Below are 20,947 nucleotides of genomic sequence, written 5' to 3' on the forward strand. Positions count from 1 at the left end.
TATTCATTAGATATGTGAAATTCATTTGCCATATTTTATTTGAATTCCTGTTTTCATAAAAATATATTTTGGGATCACAAAAAATCGGTTTGAATTTCTGATATCTAAAAATTATTTTTTAATTTCAGAAAATGCCTCAAATGCCCTTTAAGAAAAAATTCTTGGGGTTAATTAAGCAGTATTAATTTATTATGAGAAGATTCTTCGCCATTTTAAGATTTTTTTTTTATAGAAAATATATCAGAAAATCGAATTTTTGATATAAGAAAATAATTTTCTTGGTATCAAATCTATTTTTGATATTAGCTTGGAAAATGTCTGTTTTTTAAAATCAGAATTGGAATTTCTGATGTCGAAAATATATTATTTTGTCCCAGAGGAAAGGGGGGGGGGGGGTCCTTTGAAGGTGATCCTGGCGAGCCAAAAAAAAAGATTATATTTTTGATCGGGCTCTACATTCCAAAAATACTTTCGGGCATCTGGGAGAGCCGGGGTGGTTGATGCAATCATATGTAATGATATTTGTTTCCTCATAATTATATGTGAATTTTTCTGTCGGTTTCATATCTAGAGTTTGATTACAACCCAATGGCTGACAGTGACAAGGCTGGGGATACCAGCACACCCCAGGAGGCGGGTGGTGACTCGCTACCACGTGTCAAGAGTGAGAAGGAACTGAAGAAAGAGAAAGCAAAGCAAGAAAAGCTGGCAAAGTTTCAAGCCAAGCAAGAGAAACTAGCAGCTCAGAAACAACAGACGAAAAAGGAGGGAGAGGTATACTTAGTACGATAATCAAATTGTTTAATTTCATTTAATCCAGTAAGAAAAATTGACAGCTGTCAAGTTGTTTAAAAGACAGTAAAATGGTCAACAGATGAGTGTTCAATTGATTGTGCTATTTATCGTCTGTTCCAAGTTATTGCTTCCATCACTTTTAGTTGATTTTTAATTGAAATAAACACAACTGTTAATGAGGTAGAATCCAAATCGTTAATTTAAGGAAAAAAATTCAACATTTATTAATTGAAACATGATTTGTTTAACCTGGAGAATTTCACAAGAACAAAAACAAACACCGTAAAGAGATTCAAAATGGGAAATGTTTACATCTTTCCTGCATTCAGAAGTTCTAAGAATAATTTTTTAATGTATTTTATATATTGTTTGAAATGCAAAATCCCTGTAGACTTTCTATTTTTGGTTCTGTATTGAAACCTGAAGCGGTATGGGTGGGGGCATTTCAGAACAGATAATCTGGATTTTTTCCTACTAGTGAATGGATGTGGTTTAGGCACAACGGTATTTATGATTATAGATGACCTCTCATGCATTAATTACTATTAACATGTAGAATTTCATAACCTGGAAGATACATATGCTTGATATGTTCAATAGAATAGAATCAATAAAAATTGTGATTTTTATGGTTTTCGTAAGTGTTTCTTACTAAAGAATTTACATTATATATGTATTATAAAATGTAATCTTAATATGCAATAATTATTTATAATATCAAATCAATCAGTTTTATAATATCAAATCATCCCCAGCCTGTGAAAAATTATTAATCAATGCAAATCACAGGAAAGTTCTGATGGCTTAAATATCGTAGGTGTACATGGATGATTTTAAACATGACATAAGTTTGCTATAAATTGATATCAATCCAGGTGGTAAGACTTTAAAAATCTAATGTTGAATTTAATTCCTATCAGATTATTCATATTTCATGATAGATATTGGATTATTGATAAAATAATAAATATGTTTTTCATATACGTAATTATATATATAGGATCTCACAGGATTGATGTGATTTATTTCCAATGTGTTTAAATTGTTTGTTCTCTATCCTTTTGATTCTGTGTAAGGTATACATTGTAGTTTAATAATGCCAACATAATCACCAAAGAATTATAATTATGGCTACTTTCATTTTGTACATGGGTATATACAGTGGCATATAGGCCCGGCGGGTTGGTGTTAAATTAAATAATAAGCTGTTTGCAGACAGTATACATTTGCATGGTTATGTCACATGATTTGCTATTACATAATCAATGTCTTTTTATGATTGGATTTATTGATTTCTCAGTCCAAACCATGCAGGAATTCCTGTATTGCTAAACACCATCGCAAGATTTTAAAAGGAAGACAAAAATATATTGTGTATCGGTGGGATTTAAAGAAAAAATTGGTTGATTTTTTTCTGTCACTGATAACGAGAATATATTAAAAACAGCTAGCCTGGCATCATTATTTGACTAAGGTATCTCCATGATGAATTAGAAGAGCTGAATATCAAGCAAACTAAATAAACTATTAAATAAATGTGACATGCCTGTGTTTAAAAAGTCTTCAAGTTGCGATTAGCTCACCTCAAAGATAAAAATTCGGGACAGTAAGGTTCTAATGAACCACAATAAATGTCCTTGCATGCTATTTACATATAATTAAAGCATTTTTGATCAGGGGTAATTTCTCTCTAATGAGTAAGTTCAATTTTATTTTTTTAATTCATAGTTTCTTTTTATAGCTCTTCATATCAAAGTCAATCAGGGCTTGGACTTTAAATATAAATTACCTACAAGTAATTTGTTTTATTATTATAGTTATCAATGCAGTACGTTATATATACTTTTAGTTGAAAGAAATATCTTATTTTATTTTTTGAATGAAAATACTTGTAGTTTTATAGGTGAGTTTTGTAACCATATATGCCATATACATGATGAATATTGTATATGATATTGTACATTTATAAAATAACATTTAATCAATTTACCGGTACTGATTAATTTTTTAAAAATTTGATTTAAAAAAACTGTCTTTTTAAATTCATTGTATTTTTTTTAATCAAGCAGAAAAAGAAAGACACAGGAAAAGAAAAAGTAAAAGTGACTTATGATATTCCTACAAAGCCTGGAGAAAAGAAGGGTATGTTTTAATTAAGGACATCACTGTAAATTTGTACATGAAAAAGGCAAATGTGATATTACTTAAGGGCTAAAATAAATAAATCATAAAGCTTTCAAGCTAAAAAATACATGAATAATGTGGTGTGCAGGTATTTTATTATAGAGAATCTAAATATTACATGTAGATCTATTTTTGCCTTAAGTCTATGTTACAATAATTATCACTCAGAAAAGCAGTTACATGTAACAGGAAATTTAATCTTGGTTTGAAGGATTTTATTACCGATAAGACAAATCATAATTTCATATTTATTCTTTCCTAAAATAGCAATTTTCTGATTTATGTTTCAGATGTCAAAGCTTCCATGCCAGACGCCTACAGTCCCCAGTATGTGGAGGCAGCTTGGTATGACTGGTGGGTCCAGTCTGGGTTCTTCAAACCAGAGTATGGGGTAAGGTACCAGCCAGAAATAGGAACCAGTCAATCTTTAGCCTTGAAATTATATTAAGGATTTCTATAGTGTACACATGTAAATATGGCCACAGTTTTGGTACATGTATGATTATGGTATTTTGTTGTTTATATTCAGGGCAGAGACCTGACAAAGTTGAAGCCTGAAGAGAAGTTTATGATGGTTATTCCACCTCCTAATGTGACTGGGTCCCTGCATTTAGGTCATGCCCTTACTAATGCTGTGGAGGATTGTATTGCTCGATGGTAAAAAAAAAAAAAAACCCAAACAAACCAAAAAACCACCAAATAGTAACTTGTTACAATCTGGAGTCTAGCTATGACTGAAAGTTTACATTTTCTGTCTTATATAATCTCAATCTCAATCATATGAAAACTTAATCAATGATTCAGAGTTGTAACACTGTCATACAGTAATAATTCAAAATATTTTTTCCATCTATGAAGTTCAAAATTTAATTATAAGATCTAAAATAACTCCTGATAATATGTATAACCTTGCAGGCAGAGAATGAAAGGAAAAGTTGTTTTGTGGAACCCAGGTTGTGACCACGCTGGTATTGCCACACAAGTCGTGGTGGAGAAAAAGTTGAAGCGAGAGATGGGAAAGTCCAGACATGACCTCGGGAGGGAGGCATTTGTGGAGCATGTGTGGAAGTGGAAAAATGAGTAGGTCCATGCTGGGTGATAACAAAATCGTACCCAGGGATTATGTCTTTAATTAGATTTACCCAAGACTCAAATTAGATTTTTTGTCTCACTCTCAAAGAAATAGATTTAAAAAAAATGTTAAATAATTCTATGTATAAATTTGACAATGCATTTTCTGAATGTTTGTTTTCAATGTTTCAGAAAAGGAGATAGAATTTATCATCAGCTTAAAAAGTTGGGAGGATCTTATGACTGGGATAGAGCTTGCTTTACAATGGACCCAGTAAGTGTTGAATTTATCAAGTATATTTTTCAAAATTTACCTATTATTATTAATGGTGAATAACTTTAAATGTTGACTTATATCACATTGCAGAAATTGTATCGTGCTGTAACTGAATCATTTGTCCGATTACACGATGATGGATTCATCTACAGAAGTGTACGACTCGTGAACTGGTCGTGTGCTCTGAATTCTGCCATATCTGATATTGAGGTAAATATGCATAATAATCATTTTAAAGAAAATCTCAAACTGTATTAAAATTATCATAAACATAATCATTATTCTTGTAACTTGATGTTTTTTTGGAATTGCAAAATAGGTTGGATGAAATATTGAAGAAATGTTTATTTTGTTACTGATGTAAACCAGTTGATATCTGTACGTGTAGGTGGAGAAAAAAGAATTAAATGGCAAAACCATGCTTGCTGTACCTGGCTACAAAGAGAAAGTAGAGTTTGGAGTGCTGGTGTCTTTCGCTTATCCTGTGGAAGGATCAGGTAATGCAGTAAAATGTAGGATACAGCATAATGATATACATACATGTCATACAGAATATCCATTGTTTTGAAAATAAGCAGAAATTTTACAGTTAAATTGACTTTAAACCTTATATTATGAATGCTGTCATGATGTTATGGGTTTGCTTATAGATACATGTAGTTTTATACCAGTAACAGCAGTGGATTATTGGTGTTATTATTTCATTGGCAGATGAGAAGATCATTGTAGCCACCACTCGTATTGAGACCATGTTGGGAGACACAGCTGTGGCGGTACATCCAGACGATGATCGTTATAAACATCTACACGGAAAGACAGTGCGACACCCACTGGTGGACAGAGTTCTCCCGATTGTGGCGGATAGCTTTGTGGACATGGCGTTCGGAACAGGTAAAGAAAGTCATCATTTCAGACAGTTGAAGTGATTATTTATGATTCTTTCATCTGAAGAAGTTTGATAATGAACATTGTATTCTTCATTAATACATAACCTTGTAATTTGAAATACAGATCGCTGTGACTTAGGGTTTGTAAATTAACAAATAAATGTTTCATTTTAAGGTGCTGTAAAAATCACACCCGCCCATGATGTGAATGATTATGAAGTCGGTGTGAGACATAACTTGCCATTTATTACCATTATTGATGACAATGGAAACATTACAAATGACTGTGGAGAATTTTCTGTAAGCTTAAGTCATAAAAATACACATTATACGAACAACAAATTCTTCCATTATGAATTAATGAGCAATCTTTAGTTGTTTTATTAAGAAACAAATTTGAATGAATGCTAATTTCGTGTAACTGATCATTAAACAACACTGAAAATTTATTATTTAATAAGTAAGATAGTGGTTTAATAATTTTGGAAGAAAATAAATGAACTTGATGTCATTAAGATTTAATATTGTTGTTTTATCTACAGGGAATGAAGAGGTTCCAGGCCAGAAAGGCTGTCCTACAGGCTCTGAAACAGAAGGGTCTCTACATAGAAACAAAGGACAATCCTATGGTGGTACCAACCTGCAGGTCAGAATCCTCATAGGCTTTATAAAAAAGTTATATTTATCATAACACTCTATAAGAAGGATTAGTTTTTTGTTTTTTTTCTTAAAGATTATTGCATATACAGGAGAAAAAAACTAAATGATATGATTTGGTCCCTTTTTATTTCAGTCGATCTAAAGACATCATTGAGCCCTTATTGAAGCCCCAGTGGTATGTGAAGATGGAGAAGATGTCTGAAGATGCAGTAAAGGTGAAAGACACAATCTTTTTCTGGGGATAGGGAGTTAAAAACATGCGACGAAAGTCTGAATGATAAACATAAGGAAATTTAAATTCTAAATAAAAGCAAATAAAGGGATTATATATTTTTATATTCGACAAATTTTAAGTACCCTTATATTTCTTGTAGGTTGTGAGAAATGGAGAACTCAAAATTATACCAGAGATGCACAAGAAAACATGGTACAACTGGTTGGAAAACAATAGGTAAGATAAGATTAGAGATGCTGCATGAAAATGAAAATCATGAATTTGAAAGAGGAAAAAAACCTTGGTAAGCTGTTTTGTTTTACCTCTTCTTGTATCTTATTTACCGTTACACATTTTGATATAATATTTGTTACCTTATAGAGATTGGTGTATATCTCGACAGCTGTGGTGGGGACACAGAATTCCGGCCTATTTTGTGAAAGTGGAGGATCCCTCTGTACCATCAGGAGAGGTACGTACAATCACCATGTACAGGTATTAAGGAATAAAAAGCATCCTAGAATATTTCAATATTTTGTATATACTGTGTTGTAGCCGAAAGATCTAGGAGATGGATTGCAGTATTTTTCATTTTAAATGTTGAAGTGATCTCCCTTACTAATAGATTTCACTATGTCAAGCATGTATAATCAACAATTGTTGACAGTGTTTGGCTGCAATATTGTGTGTTTTTACCTTATTTGCTAGGATACAGATGACAAGTATTGGGTGTCGGGGAGAGATGAAGAGGAAGCAAAGGAAAAAGCTGCAGCCAGATTCAACGTCCCCAAGGACAAAATATCTCTAAAACAAGGTCAGTAGAAAACCTTTGGAAGAAGATCTGTATTATTCATTGCTTTACATGCATATTAAGATGTAAAGTTGATTTTTAAAAAAAACCCACAAAAAAACCCCTATGAATATTTCTCTTTTTGTTGCAGATGAGGATGTACTGGACACATGGTTTTCCTCTGGCATATTTCCTTTCTCCATATTTGGATGGCCTGACAATGTACAAGTTCTTGAATTTCTCCTATTTAAAAAAACTATCTCCTGGTTAATAAATGTTTTTTCTAGGGTACTCTCCCATAATTCTCACACTTGTTATTCCTACACTCTTTAGACAGTAGAGTTGGAAGCCTTCTACCCTGGAACTCTGTTGGAGACGGGACATGATATTCTCTTCTTCTGGGTGGCCAGGATGGTGATGATGGGACAGCAGCTGATGGGAAAACTCCCATTCCAAGAGGTGAATCTCATTTCACATAGCATACAACCCTGGTTTCAAATAAGAAAACTACAAACATCAAAGTTTTAAAGTAAAATAAAAGAAATTGGTAATGTGTTGTAGGTGTACTTACATGCCATGGTCAGAGATGCTCATGGAAGAAAGATGTCAAAGTCCCTTGGTAATGTTATAGATCCCCTGGATGTCATCTATGGCATAACACTGGAGGTATGAGATTGGTGGACATTTATGAATACTTAATTACATTTGCTAAAGAATACCAGTGGAAATTATTTTTGGATGTAATTGTCAAAATATATGTACAAATTTATAATTGCAATAATCTTATGGTAAAAAATTAATTTTATCTATAGGTTCAAAAATATGTTTTTATAAATGCAAGAAAAAATTTTGATTAAAGGAATTGCATGAGCGTTTACTGGATGGAAATTTGGAAGGAAAGGAGGTTGAAAAAGCCAAGGCAGGACAGGTAAAATTTATAGATCAAAATAGAGAGATATATTGGATAATTCAGTTGTAGATAGGACTAAACAAATAGTTAAAGTTGAGAGGAATTAGTTGTGGACATAGGACTAAACAAATAGAGTTGTGGATAGGACTAAACAGATAGAGTTGTAGATGAGAAATTGAGGAATGAAATCACCTATAGAAAAAGGAACTTAAGATGTAAGATAAGGAGTATAGGAGACTCAGTTGTTGAGAAATGGGAGAAATCAATTAAAGAATAGAATTAATTTGGAGAAAAGGTGTGGATTTGAGGAAATCAACTGTAGATTAGAAATCAGTTTTAGATAAGAATTTTAGGAATTATTTTTAATCTTTCGGTTCAATAATACAAATGAAGTATGTAAGGCAGATTGATTGAAATTCTAATTTTCTTATTTATAATAAAATTTACATGTTACAATTGATATAAGTTTGATTCAATGTTACATTTATTATCAAATAACAAAGAAACTGTATATTTCCCAGAAAGCAGATTATCCACAAGGAATACCAGAATGTGGAACAGATGCCCTCCGTTTTGCCTTGGTGGCTTATACTTCACAAGGTATAAACTTACAAACTACTTATAATTTGGAAAGCATGATGAGTTTATTTCAAAGTGTTAAATCTACTGAAGTACATTGTATATTTTTCGTTTGGTTTAGGTCGGGATATAAATCTGGATGTGCTTCGGGTACAGGGTTACAGATTTTTTTGCAATAAACTTTGGAATGCAACAAAGTTTGCATTGACAGCATTAGGTCAGGATTTCAAACCTGATACCTCTTTTCAGGTGAGGACTTACATTAACATTGTTTTTTATCAGTTTTTTCTCAATCTCAATTTTTGTGGGAAACCATAATGGGGAAATGTATGAAGTTGTTCATACAGTTATAGATTATTTAGTACATACAGGTGCTAGTGCACTAAAGTTTAAAGAACAATATCAGATGTAGTTATATTCTGTTACAGTTTAGTGGCAAAGAGAAGGAAATGGATGTTTGGATCGTGAGCCGTCTCAGCCTTGCTGTAGAACTATCAAACACAGGATTTGAGAATTATGACTTCCAATCAGCCACTACAGCATGCTATAACTTCTGGTTGTATGAACTCTGTGACTGGTATCTGGTGAGTACTCACTGGAAATAATTTCTTAATTAAAAACATATTTTATATATTTTCTTTGAAAAACTGGTACACACATAGAGAGAGAGAGAGAGAGAGAGAGAGAGAGAGAGAGAGAGAGAGAGAGAGAGAGAGAGAGAGAGAGAGAGAGAGATAAAATATTATAATAAACATACATAAAAATCATATAAAAAAACACTACATTTATATGAGCAATATATCTCATAATAATGGTTTAATTTGGGACACAAGTTATTATGGTGATACACAATAAGGATGCAAAGAATTTTTGTTAGAAAGATTTGAACATGATAACAGTCTAATATATTTATTTTACAGGAGTACATGAAGCCTGTGATCTATGGATCAGATGAAGAAGCCAAGAAAGTCACCAGAAATATTTTGTACACATGTCTTGATGGAGGCTTAAGACTGCTGCATCCTTTCATGCCCTTCATTACAGAAGAGCTCTACCAGCGGTTACCACGGAGAACAGAGGGCTGCCCACCCAGCCTGTGTGTAACCTCCTACCCTGAGGCAAAGAATGTGAGTATATTTAATAGGCAACAATGCTTGCATGTGGTGGTGGTGGTGTGTGTGTGTGGGGGGGGGGGTGTTCAAAGGCCTATTTTCAGTAATGTTAATAATTTGATAAGGGAATTCACTAAGTTTAAATTTTCTGGGGACCCTCTCTAGATCCACACATGGCTTGTCTATATGTTCTCCAAATATAAAATTATTCATTTTAATGTGCATTTGATTTAGATTCATGAACATTTTGTTACAGTACTCCTTCAGAAATACAAAAGTTGAAGGGGAGGTGGAGTTTGTACAAAACATTGTGAAGTCTCTACGTTCTACGAGATCTGACTATTTACTTACTGGAAAAGACAAAGCAGAGGGTAAGATAATGCTTTCTTATGCACAAACATGTGTAACATATTGTACATTTTCAATCACTTATAACCTTAAAATTATATAGATTGTAAGTCTGACAAAGGTCAAGGTCACCTCATTATCATGAAGATATTGTTTTGTCCAATTTTTAACTAAGATATAGCATCTCTGTATCAAAGGCGGCTCACAACTTGTATGTGTATCCATATCCTAACAAAAAGTTGCTTGACCTAGGTCCACATCATATCATTATGGAAATGGAACTATCAATTCATAACTAAACTAAGGAATTTTCATGCACTCATTCCAGGCACATATGATGCTCATGAGCCTTATCCTTTGACTTAGGTGAAGCAAAATGGCATTTATTAGAAAAAAGGTCCTGCAGGGGGTAAAAGTCTTTCTAAAAACCTTTGGAAATGCAATATGTGGTTTGTTCAAATAATTTGTCAATATCATTTATGTTCTTAACCATTTCTCCAAACAAACATAAAAAATTTATGAAATACAGATAAAACTTATGAAATAGGATGTGAAGCACTGAAAGTACAGTTTAATTATGCACCATGCAATGAAGTTGCCTAGGGTATAATGTTTTTGACTGGTTCATCAGTCAGTCAGTCCTGTTTTTCATAAGCTCAATTCCTCTTAGAACACACTGTGCAGATGTACATTTTTCAGGTACCGGGTATTTACAATTCCTTTTTACAGCCCTTTTAAACTTAGAATTTGGCCCTGTGATATATAGTAATGAACATTTTATGCTATTATCAAATTATTTTATGTATTTAATGCATACCCTGCCATTCATTATGTGTATCATTTTCAAGTGACAGGGAAGCGTGGGGTATGTGAGCTTGCTCACTCTTTCTTTCATTATTTAACATTTATGAATGATCTATTTCTCTCCAACTACATGCTCCAGGTCTGCAAATAAAAACTATGAATTTTAGACAGTTGATTTATCTACAATACACAATACAAAGCAATTGTTGGATGGGTGGAACGTGTAAGAATACATGAAACAGAGCCTTTGAATTACGTGACCTTTTTTTAGCTCACCGAGACGAAGTCAAGGAGAGCTTATGCTATACCCTCGGCCTCGGCGTCGGCGGTGGCGTCGGCGTCGGCGTCCGGACCTGGTTAAAGTTTTTGTTGCAGGTCCTGTATCTAAGCTATTACTTGTCCTATCTTCACCAAACTTGCATGGATGATGCATCTGGACCTACTTATGGACTTGAAAGACTTGGATGCTGAATCTGGGTCCTAAATTTCAGATGCTGGAGGAGGTTAAGGTTGTTGGACCAGGTTAAAGTTTTTGTTGCAGGTGCCCTTTGATAGCAGTATCTTAGTTACTGCTGGTCTGTACTTCACCAAACTTGCACGGATGGTGTGCCTTATGATACTGATGCACCAGACAGGCTTGAGTGCTGAATCTGAGCTATAGGTTTCGGATGCTGGAGGAGGTTAAGGTTTTTGGAGCAGGTTAAAGTTTTTGTTGCGGGTGCCCATTGATAGCAATATCTAAGTTACTACTGGTCCTAACTTCACCAAACTTGTATGGATGATGCGTCTTATGATACTGATGCACCTGACAAGCTTGAATGCTGAATCTGAGCAATAGGTTTTGGATGCTGGAAGAGGTTAAGGTTTTTATAGCTGGTTAAAGTTTTTGTTGCAGGTGCCCTCTGATGATTAATCTTAGTTACTACTGGTCCTAACTTCACCAAACTTGAATGGATGGTGCGTCTTATGATACTGATGCACCTGACAAGCTTGAATGCTGAATCTGAGCAATAGGTTTCGGATGCTGGAAGAGGTTAAGGTTTTTAGAGCTGGTTAAGTTTTTGTTGCAGGTGCCCTCTGATGATTATATCTTAGTTACTACTGGTCCTAACTTCACCAAACTTGTATGGATGGTGCGTCTTATGATACTGATGCACCTGACAAGCTTGAATGCTGAATCTGAGCAATAGGTTTCGGATGCTGGAGAAGGTTAAGGTTTTAAGAGCTGGTTAGATAAAGTTTTTGAAACAGGTGCCCTCTGATGATGATATCTAAGTTATTACTTGTCCTTACTTCACCAGACTTCCATGGATGGTGTGTCTTATGATACTGATGCACCTGACAGGCTTGAATGCATAGTCTGGTTTCGGATGCTGGATAAAGTTAAGTTTTTAGGAACAGGTCACATGTTTAATAGATGATAGTACTATTTCAAACTTGCATAGTTGATTTAACTGTAATATGAATGAATCGCAGAGGTAGCTTCAGATGCAGAGCTTGATCTCCATTATCAAGGATGCTAAAAAATAAATCTTAGTTATTACTGGTCCTAACTTCACCAAACTTGAATGGATGGTGTGTCTTATGATACAGATGCACCTGACAGGCATGGATGCTGAATCTGAGCCATAGGTTGCGGATACTGGAGGAAGTTAAGGTTTTAATTGCTAGTGCCTTCTGATGATGATATCTTAGTTATTACTGGTCCAAACTTCACAAAAATTGCATGGATGGTGCGTCTTATGATACAAATGCACCTGATGGGCTTGAATGCTGAATCTGAGCCATAGGTTTCGGATGCTGGATGAGGTTTAGTTTTTTGGAACAGGTCACATGTTTTATAGATGATAGCTTGCATAGTTGATTTAACTTTATTATAAATTAAATGCAGAGGTTGCTTCAGAAGCAGAGCCTGATATCCATTATCAAGGATGCTAAAGAAATCTCCTACCTCACTCAAACCAGCTTGATAGATAGATGTGTTTGTTGATAAATGATATAACATGATTCCTATGATAAAGTATTGTATGATATGAAACAATATGGTTTGATATGATACAATATGATATCATATGTTATATTATAAAAAGTTATACGATACGATATGATATTTTATCAATTTTTTTGATATTTTATGATATGATTATGTATCATGATATTGTTATGTATAGTATTGTATATTATGAAACAATATTGTATAATATTATATTGTATTTTTAATTTATTATTTTATCACATGATACAATTACATAAGATATTGCAAAATATTATATTGTATCCTATGATACAATATTGTATATTCTATAATATTGTATCATACAATATTGTATAATATGATATTGGTTTCAGTAATATAGAATTATATCACATGAAATTGTATTATATGATATTGTAATATTATTTAATATTGTATCATACGATATTGTATGATATGATATTGGTTTATATGATATATTATCATATCACATGAAATTGTATTATATGATATTGTAATATATTTTATTGTGTCATATGATGCAATATGTATAATATAATAATGTATTTTATAATATTTTACCATATCACATAATATTGTATCATTTGATAAGATACAATGTTGGAATCAAATTATATTGTATTATATGATATAATATCATATAATGTATCAAATATGTTTCAGTGTCATTCAATACAATATCATTCTATATTATACAATATGATATCATGTTTCAGTGTTATGATGTATTATGTAATATGATATTGTAATGTGATACTATATTGTATTATATTTTATGGTATTGTATTATGTGATCAAATACAATAAGGTATAACACAATATAATGTCATATCATACGTTACAATATCAAATCTCATTATTGTTTATTACGGTATTTTATTTATTATATGATATATATTATATTAGAAATATGACATGATGCAATATTTAATTTTATATCATTGTATTGATTAACATATTAACATATGATTATCATAAAAAAAATTTATCAGATGATATACGATATTTTGTCAAAACAGAATCCATGAATATCCAAGATCATAAAGTATGATTTTCATATAAAATGATAAAGGTGGTCTTATGAAGGTGATGTCTCATAAGGGTGATGCTCCGTCTCGGTGAGCTTAGTAATCTATGATTACCTATGTTTTTTTTTTTTGTTTTTTTTATCGATATTAATTTCATTTGCACATACAATATATCATACAATATATATATACATGTAAGTATATTTAGCACAATTGAAAAGTCTGTTGACAAGATGAATTACGTTACTTGTATACAGTATCTTTCATGATCACTAAAAGCCTGTGCTGTTAATATTGATGTCAACTGACTAGACAAAAATCCTGACAGCTAGGAGATGACACTAATGAACAAACACTAACACATGTTTGAGTAGCATTGATAAATAACATAAATTATATACAACTTGCCTTATAGTCCCATTGTGTCTTGTATTAAAAATTCATCAAACAATGCTGCACAATTTTCACAGGTTTAGAGGATAAATAAATGAGAAGAATTTACTGCAGCTATTATCATTATGGAATTATAGAGCTAGTTAAATCCCAGTTAAAAATGTTTTTGAAAAATGTAGTTGCAATACAAATTCATGTTTGCACAGTTGAGGATGATATAATGTGTTTGTAATATTTGTTGGTTGATGTACATGTTTAATGACTTACAGAAGTACTGTAAGGTTTTTATGTCTTTGTATAGTTCGTGTTTACAGTACATGTTTAATGATTAATGCTGTTGGGGAGAATAATGGGATTGTAATGTTTACACACAATTGTAGAGTACATGTTCAGTGACTTGTGGCAAAGTAAAACTTTTTCAGCGTGAACACAGTTTTAACTTTTTATTGATAAAATTTTAATATCTTGCATTTCAATTTTTTTTTATTGAAAATGATAATTGCAAATGACAACTTGGCATCTAGACAGAAAATTTTAAATTATGATGGTTATCTGCACAAAGCATTTATGTAGATGTATGATAAGCTCATACTTCAAAAATTTAAAAGAAGCTTTCAAGTTTGTTTAAAATGTTTCTTGCAAAATGATGTGCAAATTGGTTTCAATATTCACAAATTATTAATAATCTATTATTTACCATATCTTGCAATATTATTTGTAAATTTCTGATGGTCAATTAAACTCATGAAACTAATTCAAATAATGCTGACCAAATATAACCATGTAAACAGAATTGTGAATGAGGTGTATCACTGAACTGATTAATATACATACATATGTGATTTATTACAGTGTGTTGTACTACTAGTATTGAATTGTTTGTAATGTATAATAGTGATGCTTTACTCATTGATTGGTACATGTATGTGGTGTATAACAGTGGTGCTCTACTCATTGATTGGTACATGTATGTGGTGTATAACAGTGGTGCTCTACTTATTGATTGGTACATGTATGTGGTGTATAACAGTGGTGCTCTACTCATTGATTGGTACATGTATGTGGTGTATAACAGTGGTGCTCTACTTATTGATTGGTACATGTATGTGGTGTATAACAGTGGTGCTCTACTCATTGATTGGTACATGTATGTGGTTTATAACAGTGGTGCTCTACTCATTGATTGGTACATGTATGTGGTGTATAACAGTGGTGCTCTACTCATTGATTGGTACATGTATGTGGTTTATAACAGTGGTTCTCTACTCATTGATTGGTACATGTATGTGGTGTATAATAGTGGTGCTCTACTCATTGATTGGTACATGTATGTGGTTTATAACAGTGGTTCTCTACTCATTGATTGGTACATGTATTTGGTGTATAATAGTGGTGCTCTACTCATTGATTGGTACATGTATGTGGTGTATAACAGTGGTGCTCTACTCATTGATTGGTACATGTATGTTGTGTATAACAGTGGTGCTCTACTCATTGATTGGTACATGTATGTGGTTTATAACAGTGGTTCTCTACTCATTGATTGGTACATGTATGTGGTGTATAATAGTGGTGCTCTACTCATTGATTGGTACATGTATGTGGTGTATAACAGTGGTGCTCTACTCATTGATTGGTACATGTATGTGGTGTAAAACAGTGGTGCTTTTCTTATGGATTGGTACATGTATGTGGTGTATAATAGTGGTGCTCTACTCATTGATTGGTACATGTATGTGGTTTATAACAGTGGTGCTCTACTCATGGATTGGTACATGTATGTGGTGTATAACAGTGGTGCTCTACTCATTGATTGGTACATGTATGTGGTGTATACTAGTGGTGCTCTACTCATTGATTGGTACATGTATGTGGTGTATAACAGTGGAGCTCTTCTCATTGATTGGAATAGGTTTGTGGTGTATAACAGTGGTACATGTATGTGATTTATAACAGTTGTGCTTTACTCATTGATTGGTACATGTATGTGGTGTAAAAACAGTGGGGTTCTACTCATTGATTGTTACATGTATGTGGTTTATAACAGTGGTGCTCTACTCATGGATTGGTACATGTATGTGGTGTATAACAATTGTGCTCTACTCATTGATTGGTACATGTATGTGGTGTAAAAACAGTGGTGCTCTACTCTTTGATTGGTTCATGTATTTGGTGTTTAACAGTGGGGCCCTACTCATTGATTGGTACTTGTATGCAGTGTATCACCATAGTGTAAAACAGTGGTGCTCTACTCATTAATTGGTACATGTATGTGGTTTATAACAGTGGTCCTCTACTCCTTGATTGGTACATGTATGTGGTTAATAACAGTTGTGCTTTACTTATTAATTGTCACATATATGTTATGTAAAACAGTGGTGCTCTACTCTTTGATTGGTTCATGTATGTGGTGTAAAACAGTGGTGTCTAGTCCTTGATTGGTACATGTATGTGATGTATAACAGTGGTGCTCTACTCTTTGATTGGTTCATGTATTTGGTGTTTAACAGTGGTGCTCTACTCATTGATTGGTACATGTATGTGATGTATAACAGTGGTGCTCTTCTCATTGATTGGTACATGTATGCAGTGTATCACCATAGTGTAAAAAAGTGGTGCTCTATTCTTTGATTGGTACATGTATGTGGTGTATTACAGTAGTGTTTACCATATTTTGGGCTCCAAAGCGATACTATTTGTAAATGTGGTGTGGTGTAGTGTATAACAGTGGTTTTTACTCATTGATTGGTACATGTATGTGGTGTATAACAGTGGTACTCTACTCTTTCCATTGTATGTGGTTAATTACATTAGTGCTGTACTCTTTGATTGGTACATTTATGTGGTGTATAACAGTGGTACTCTACTCTTTGATTGTTCCATGTATGTGGTTATTTACATTAGTGCACTACTCTTTGATTGGTACATTTATGCGGTGTATTGTTGTGGTACTGGACTGATTTTTTGTTTGTGGTGTATTGCTGTGGTATGGGACTTTCTTATTTGTTTGTGGTGTATTGCTGTGGAACTGGACTAATTTATTTTTTTTTGAAGTGTATTGCATTGGTACATGTACTGTGTGATTTATTTGTTTGTCGTTTATCACATTCTCATTGTACAGACCGATTTTTTTGTGGTCAATAATATAGTAATTTGTACAGATTTCAAATGTGTTGTAAAGATTGATTTGTTTTTGGTTTATCACAGTGGTGCAGTATTAACTAACTTGTTTGCAGATGATATGGTATAAACTATATTGTATAGTAATGATAAATCTTTTTTCAGTGTACATCAAGTGTGCAGATGACCAGACAGCAGATATAGTACGGCCCCACGAGACTCTGATACAGGCCACCACCAGTTCCAGTGCTGTCCATGTAGTCACCACCCAGGAACCACCAGAGGGCTGTGCCATTCAGAGTGTGTCCATCAACTGTCAAACCTATCTCATGCTGAAGGTAGGAGACCATTCTCCATTTCTGCCGATTCATGCAGCCATGACACAGCAAAATGGGGCTCTATTGCCTCATCAGCCACAGAGTATTAGATATCAGGTTTAATTTCCCTATTACTGGTAAACAGTGCATAGTTCTTTCAGTTTGACTTGGGTTTTACCAGTGCAACATTGATATTCAATAAAGTGCACTACCATTTGAAGATATATTAGAAGGTTCTTGTTAAATGAAGTTGTAACAATAGTTGTTTTACAACTTGGATATTGCGAAATGCAATTACCTGATATGGAATTGTTATGTATATGCAGAGACTGAATGAATTTTATTAAAAAAAATTAAATCATACTATGCACAAAGGATACAGATAAACAATAGGTAATCAAATCCTGCTTTTTATTTTATGAACTCTGATTTTTTTTTTATTAGGGATTGATTGATTTTGAAAAAGAGAAGGTGAAGTTGGAGGGTAAAAAAGAAAAGTTAGTGGCACAGTTGACCAAACTTCAAGATTCCACTGCTGTTCCAGGGTATGAGGAAAAAGTGCCAGAAAAAGTCCGCACACAAAACACAGAGAAGGTATTAAAGAATGACATGTCAGAAATAGATATAAAAGAAATTTGTGGTCATTCAGTTATATAATTGCATTTATGAATCAATTTACATGTATATAACAGATTTTATATTAAGAGTTTTTGATTGCAGATGAATGAAATCAATATTGAAGTGGAGAAAGTCACTGAAGCTATTGCAACCATCTCTAAGCTACAATGAAAGAACATGTCAAAACTTGGTCAATTATTTGACATTTTTATTTGTGATCACCCTGTTACCTTTTCCATTATTTATTGTACAATGACTGAAAGACAAGGACACGGTCCAAACACTGAGTGAAAACATTGAATTTGGAGAGGGAGATTGATTGGACAAGTTATAATGTAACAGAAACCATAAATGTAGAGCTTGTGATAATAAATGTCTGGATTTATATTTGTTTTGCCAGTAATTTGCAATTATTTCACCTGTATGGCTGCCAGATAGGTGATGATGGATAGGGCTCATCCAGATTGCCGGCTCTGAATCATAGACACTGTTGCAGAATTAACAAACACTGAAACCTTGGAGTGGGGATGTCAGAAGACCCTGAAATGACATCTGTCTTAATACCACTGGTAGCAGATGCTCCATACCTGCCAAGATTAATCAGTGCATCTAGTTGATTTTGGCTTTACAATACGCAGGCTTAAATGAATTTAAAAGTTCAAGTTCCCAAAATTTCTGATTACATTAAAATTTGTTAGGGGGAAGTGAAAAGTAGTTTGAAAATATATACTAGGTTGGTACTGGTATCATGGTTTAAAGCATTACAAAGAGAAACAAAAGGAGGGACAGACAAAATTTCATCAAAAATAGTCCACAAGATACATGTATGGTGAATCAATGGGGATGGGGATGGAGGGCCTATTTACAAAGAAGTACAGTAAAACTCGTTTAGAGCGAACATAGATATAGTGAAATTTTGGATAAAGTGACGTTTTGTAGAGTCCCAGGCAAAATTCCCAACAAATCTTTGTAAAATTTTATGTTTACATGTATATCAAACTCGATTAGAACAATTTTACGGATATAGCAAATTGATTTTGAGAGACGATGGAGTTGAATTATAACGAAATTTACATCTTTTTCTACAAATTACGTAAACATGATTACTTAATTTGTAATAAGTTATATTTACATTTTCCAACGTCTTTGTCTGTGTTAACACTATGAATTGGTTTTGTAACGTATAGTCCAATACAGTTCATCAATGACTTTTTAATCGTGCAGTTGCTGAAAATTATATAAATGAAGTCATTCCTTAAATATTATAAGATGATCAAATACAGTGGGGCGTGATAAAATATATTATAAAGCCCTTCGGCTGCAACACTGTAAAAGACATGTTTGAATCAATTTATTTCCCCATAAATCCTTCAATTTACAATACGATAATTTTGTGTTTCCAAAGACGTTATTGCTAAATATTGCCTCAATAAGCACAAATGATAGAACTGTGGAAGAAAACCTGTATATGGCATTAGACATACGTAATATTACTTATTCGTTATACAGATATAACAAATTACGAAAACAGAGAGTAAATCTACTGGTCCCTACGACTTCGCTATAACCTTGTTTTATTGTATGTTGAAAAATTATTCTTAAAAAATGAAGCTTTTTTATTTGTCAAGTTAATATGGAAGCAAACTAGTACATATGTATACGGAATTTTCATGTCCTTCCACATCATGCCACTCGGGAACGTTGTGAAAACAAAATGGAGATTGAGGTAGGTTTAGGTCTAGTTTATATCTAATTAATTGCATGCCGTTGCTTAGGATTTTAAAAAGTAAGAATTTTGAATTTTGCCACGATTTAATAATAATAATAAAATAACTATGGTAAAAAATAATTGCTTTTAATGTTCCATTTTTTCTATTTCTTGGCTTTGTTACCATGGCAACGGATGTCGATTTCCATATTCTATGTATATCGTAAGGACGTTGACAGTGATGTGGAATTTTTATAGTAACCCTAGTTTACATCTTTTATAGCTTATATCATTGGTCAAAACCTTATTACAAGTACATGTATATGGCTTCACAGTAGACACTTTTTCCATCATTAGCCACGGTTATCATTATACCCCCGCAAACGAAGTTTGGGGGGGGGGGGGTATATTGGTTTCACCCTGTCCGTCTGTCTGTCTGTCCGTCTGTCTGTAGACGCAACTTTGTCCTCCCTAGTGAATTTTTAAATACTGCATGGAACAGTTTGAAAATTTGTACATATGTTGAACACCATCTGAAGATGTGCACCTGCAATTTTTTTTAAGATCAGACAAGATTTAATGATTTTATGGCAGTTTTCATTTTCCTTATTCTATATATTGTACACTAATGTTGAAAAGTTAGGGAGGTAATCCTTACAGATTTAATTAATTAATAGTATAAAAACACTCTAAAATATATTTATGTAAATACATCCAGATGGATGTTTTTTGTCTTTATGTCTTAATTAATAATTTTTTTTTTATTTTTTATAAGTATTCTATCAACTGACAATGCAAAGTTTTTGTTTGTCAATGATAAATTCTTAGGAGCTAATAAGAACATCAAAGACAACTGTGGCTGAATTCATTTGTCCCAAGGGAGCCATTATCTGAGCCATGGTTCAGATGGAGCATGTGTTTAGGGGAAATTGATAATCTGTAAAATGGGTGATGGTTTTGGGGCTATTTTAAAACTGTTTCATGTAAACCAAAAGTTTCTACCATTATAAGGAAATAAATAATATCATTATTAATAAAGAAGTTAAACTATTTTTATTGTTGTTTAAATTTATTAGTAAAGTAAATTGATGAAGTGACCCTATTGGGCATTAATTTAAATGAAATTTAAAATTACT

The 20,947-nt window shown here is 33.0% G+C and overlaps 1 protein-coding gene across 2 annotated transcripts; it reads left to right on the forward strand.

Moving 5' to 3' along the window:
* Positions 1 to 466: 466 nt before the first annotated feature.
* On the forward strand, positions 467 to 18,490 carry LOC128155571 (valine--tRNA ligase-like). Of its 2 annotated transcripts, none has more exons than XM_052817338.1 (27): positions 467 to 774; positions 2,862 to 2,937; positions 3,270 to 3,370; positions 3,509 to 3,636; positions 3,895 to 4,059; positions 4,243 to 4,324; positions 4,418 to 4,537; positions 4,716 to 4,824; positions 5,039 to 5,218; positions 5,390 to 5,514; positions 5,757 to 5,860; positions 6,008 to 6,089; positions 6,249 to 6,325; positions 6,470 to 6,560; positions 6,797 to 6,902; positions 7,030 to 7,100; positions 7,212 to 7,337; positions 7,440 to 7,544; positions 7,738 to 7,806; positions 8,310 to 8,388; positions 8,489 to 8,616; positions 8,796 to 8,951; positions 9,288 to 9,494; positions 9,736 to 9,850; positions 17,334 to 17,506; positions 17,930 to 18,079; positions 18,206 to 18,490. In XM_052817338.1, exons 1-27 carry the CDS (start codon positions 589 to 591, stop codon positions 18,272 to 18,274), a joined length of 3,180 nt encoding a protein of 1,059 aa, XP_052673298.1. In that variant the 5' UTR covers positions 467 to 588; the 3' UTR covers positions 18,275 to 18,490. The 2 variants fall into 2 exon arrangements, with proteins under 2 accessions (XP_052673298.1, XP_052673299.1); XM_052817339.1 differs by having other exon boundaries at positions 2,865 to 2,937.
* The last annotated feature ends 2,457 nt before the right edge of the window (positions 18,491 to 20,947 follow it).

The sequence above is a fragment of the Crassostrea angulata genome, chromosome 7, assembly GCF_025612915.1.
Source record: "Crassostrea angulata isolate pt1a10 chromosome 7, ASM2561291v2, whole genome shotgun sequence".
In the NCBI taxonomy this organism is placed as follows: domain Eukaryota; kingdom Metazoa; phylum Mollusca; class Bivalvia; order Ostreida; family Ostreidae; genus Magallana; species Magallana angulata.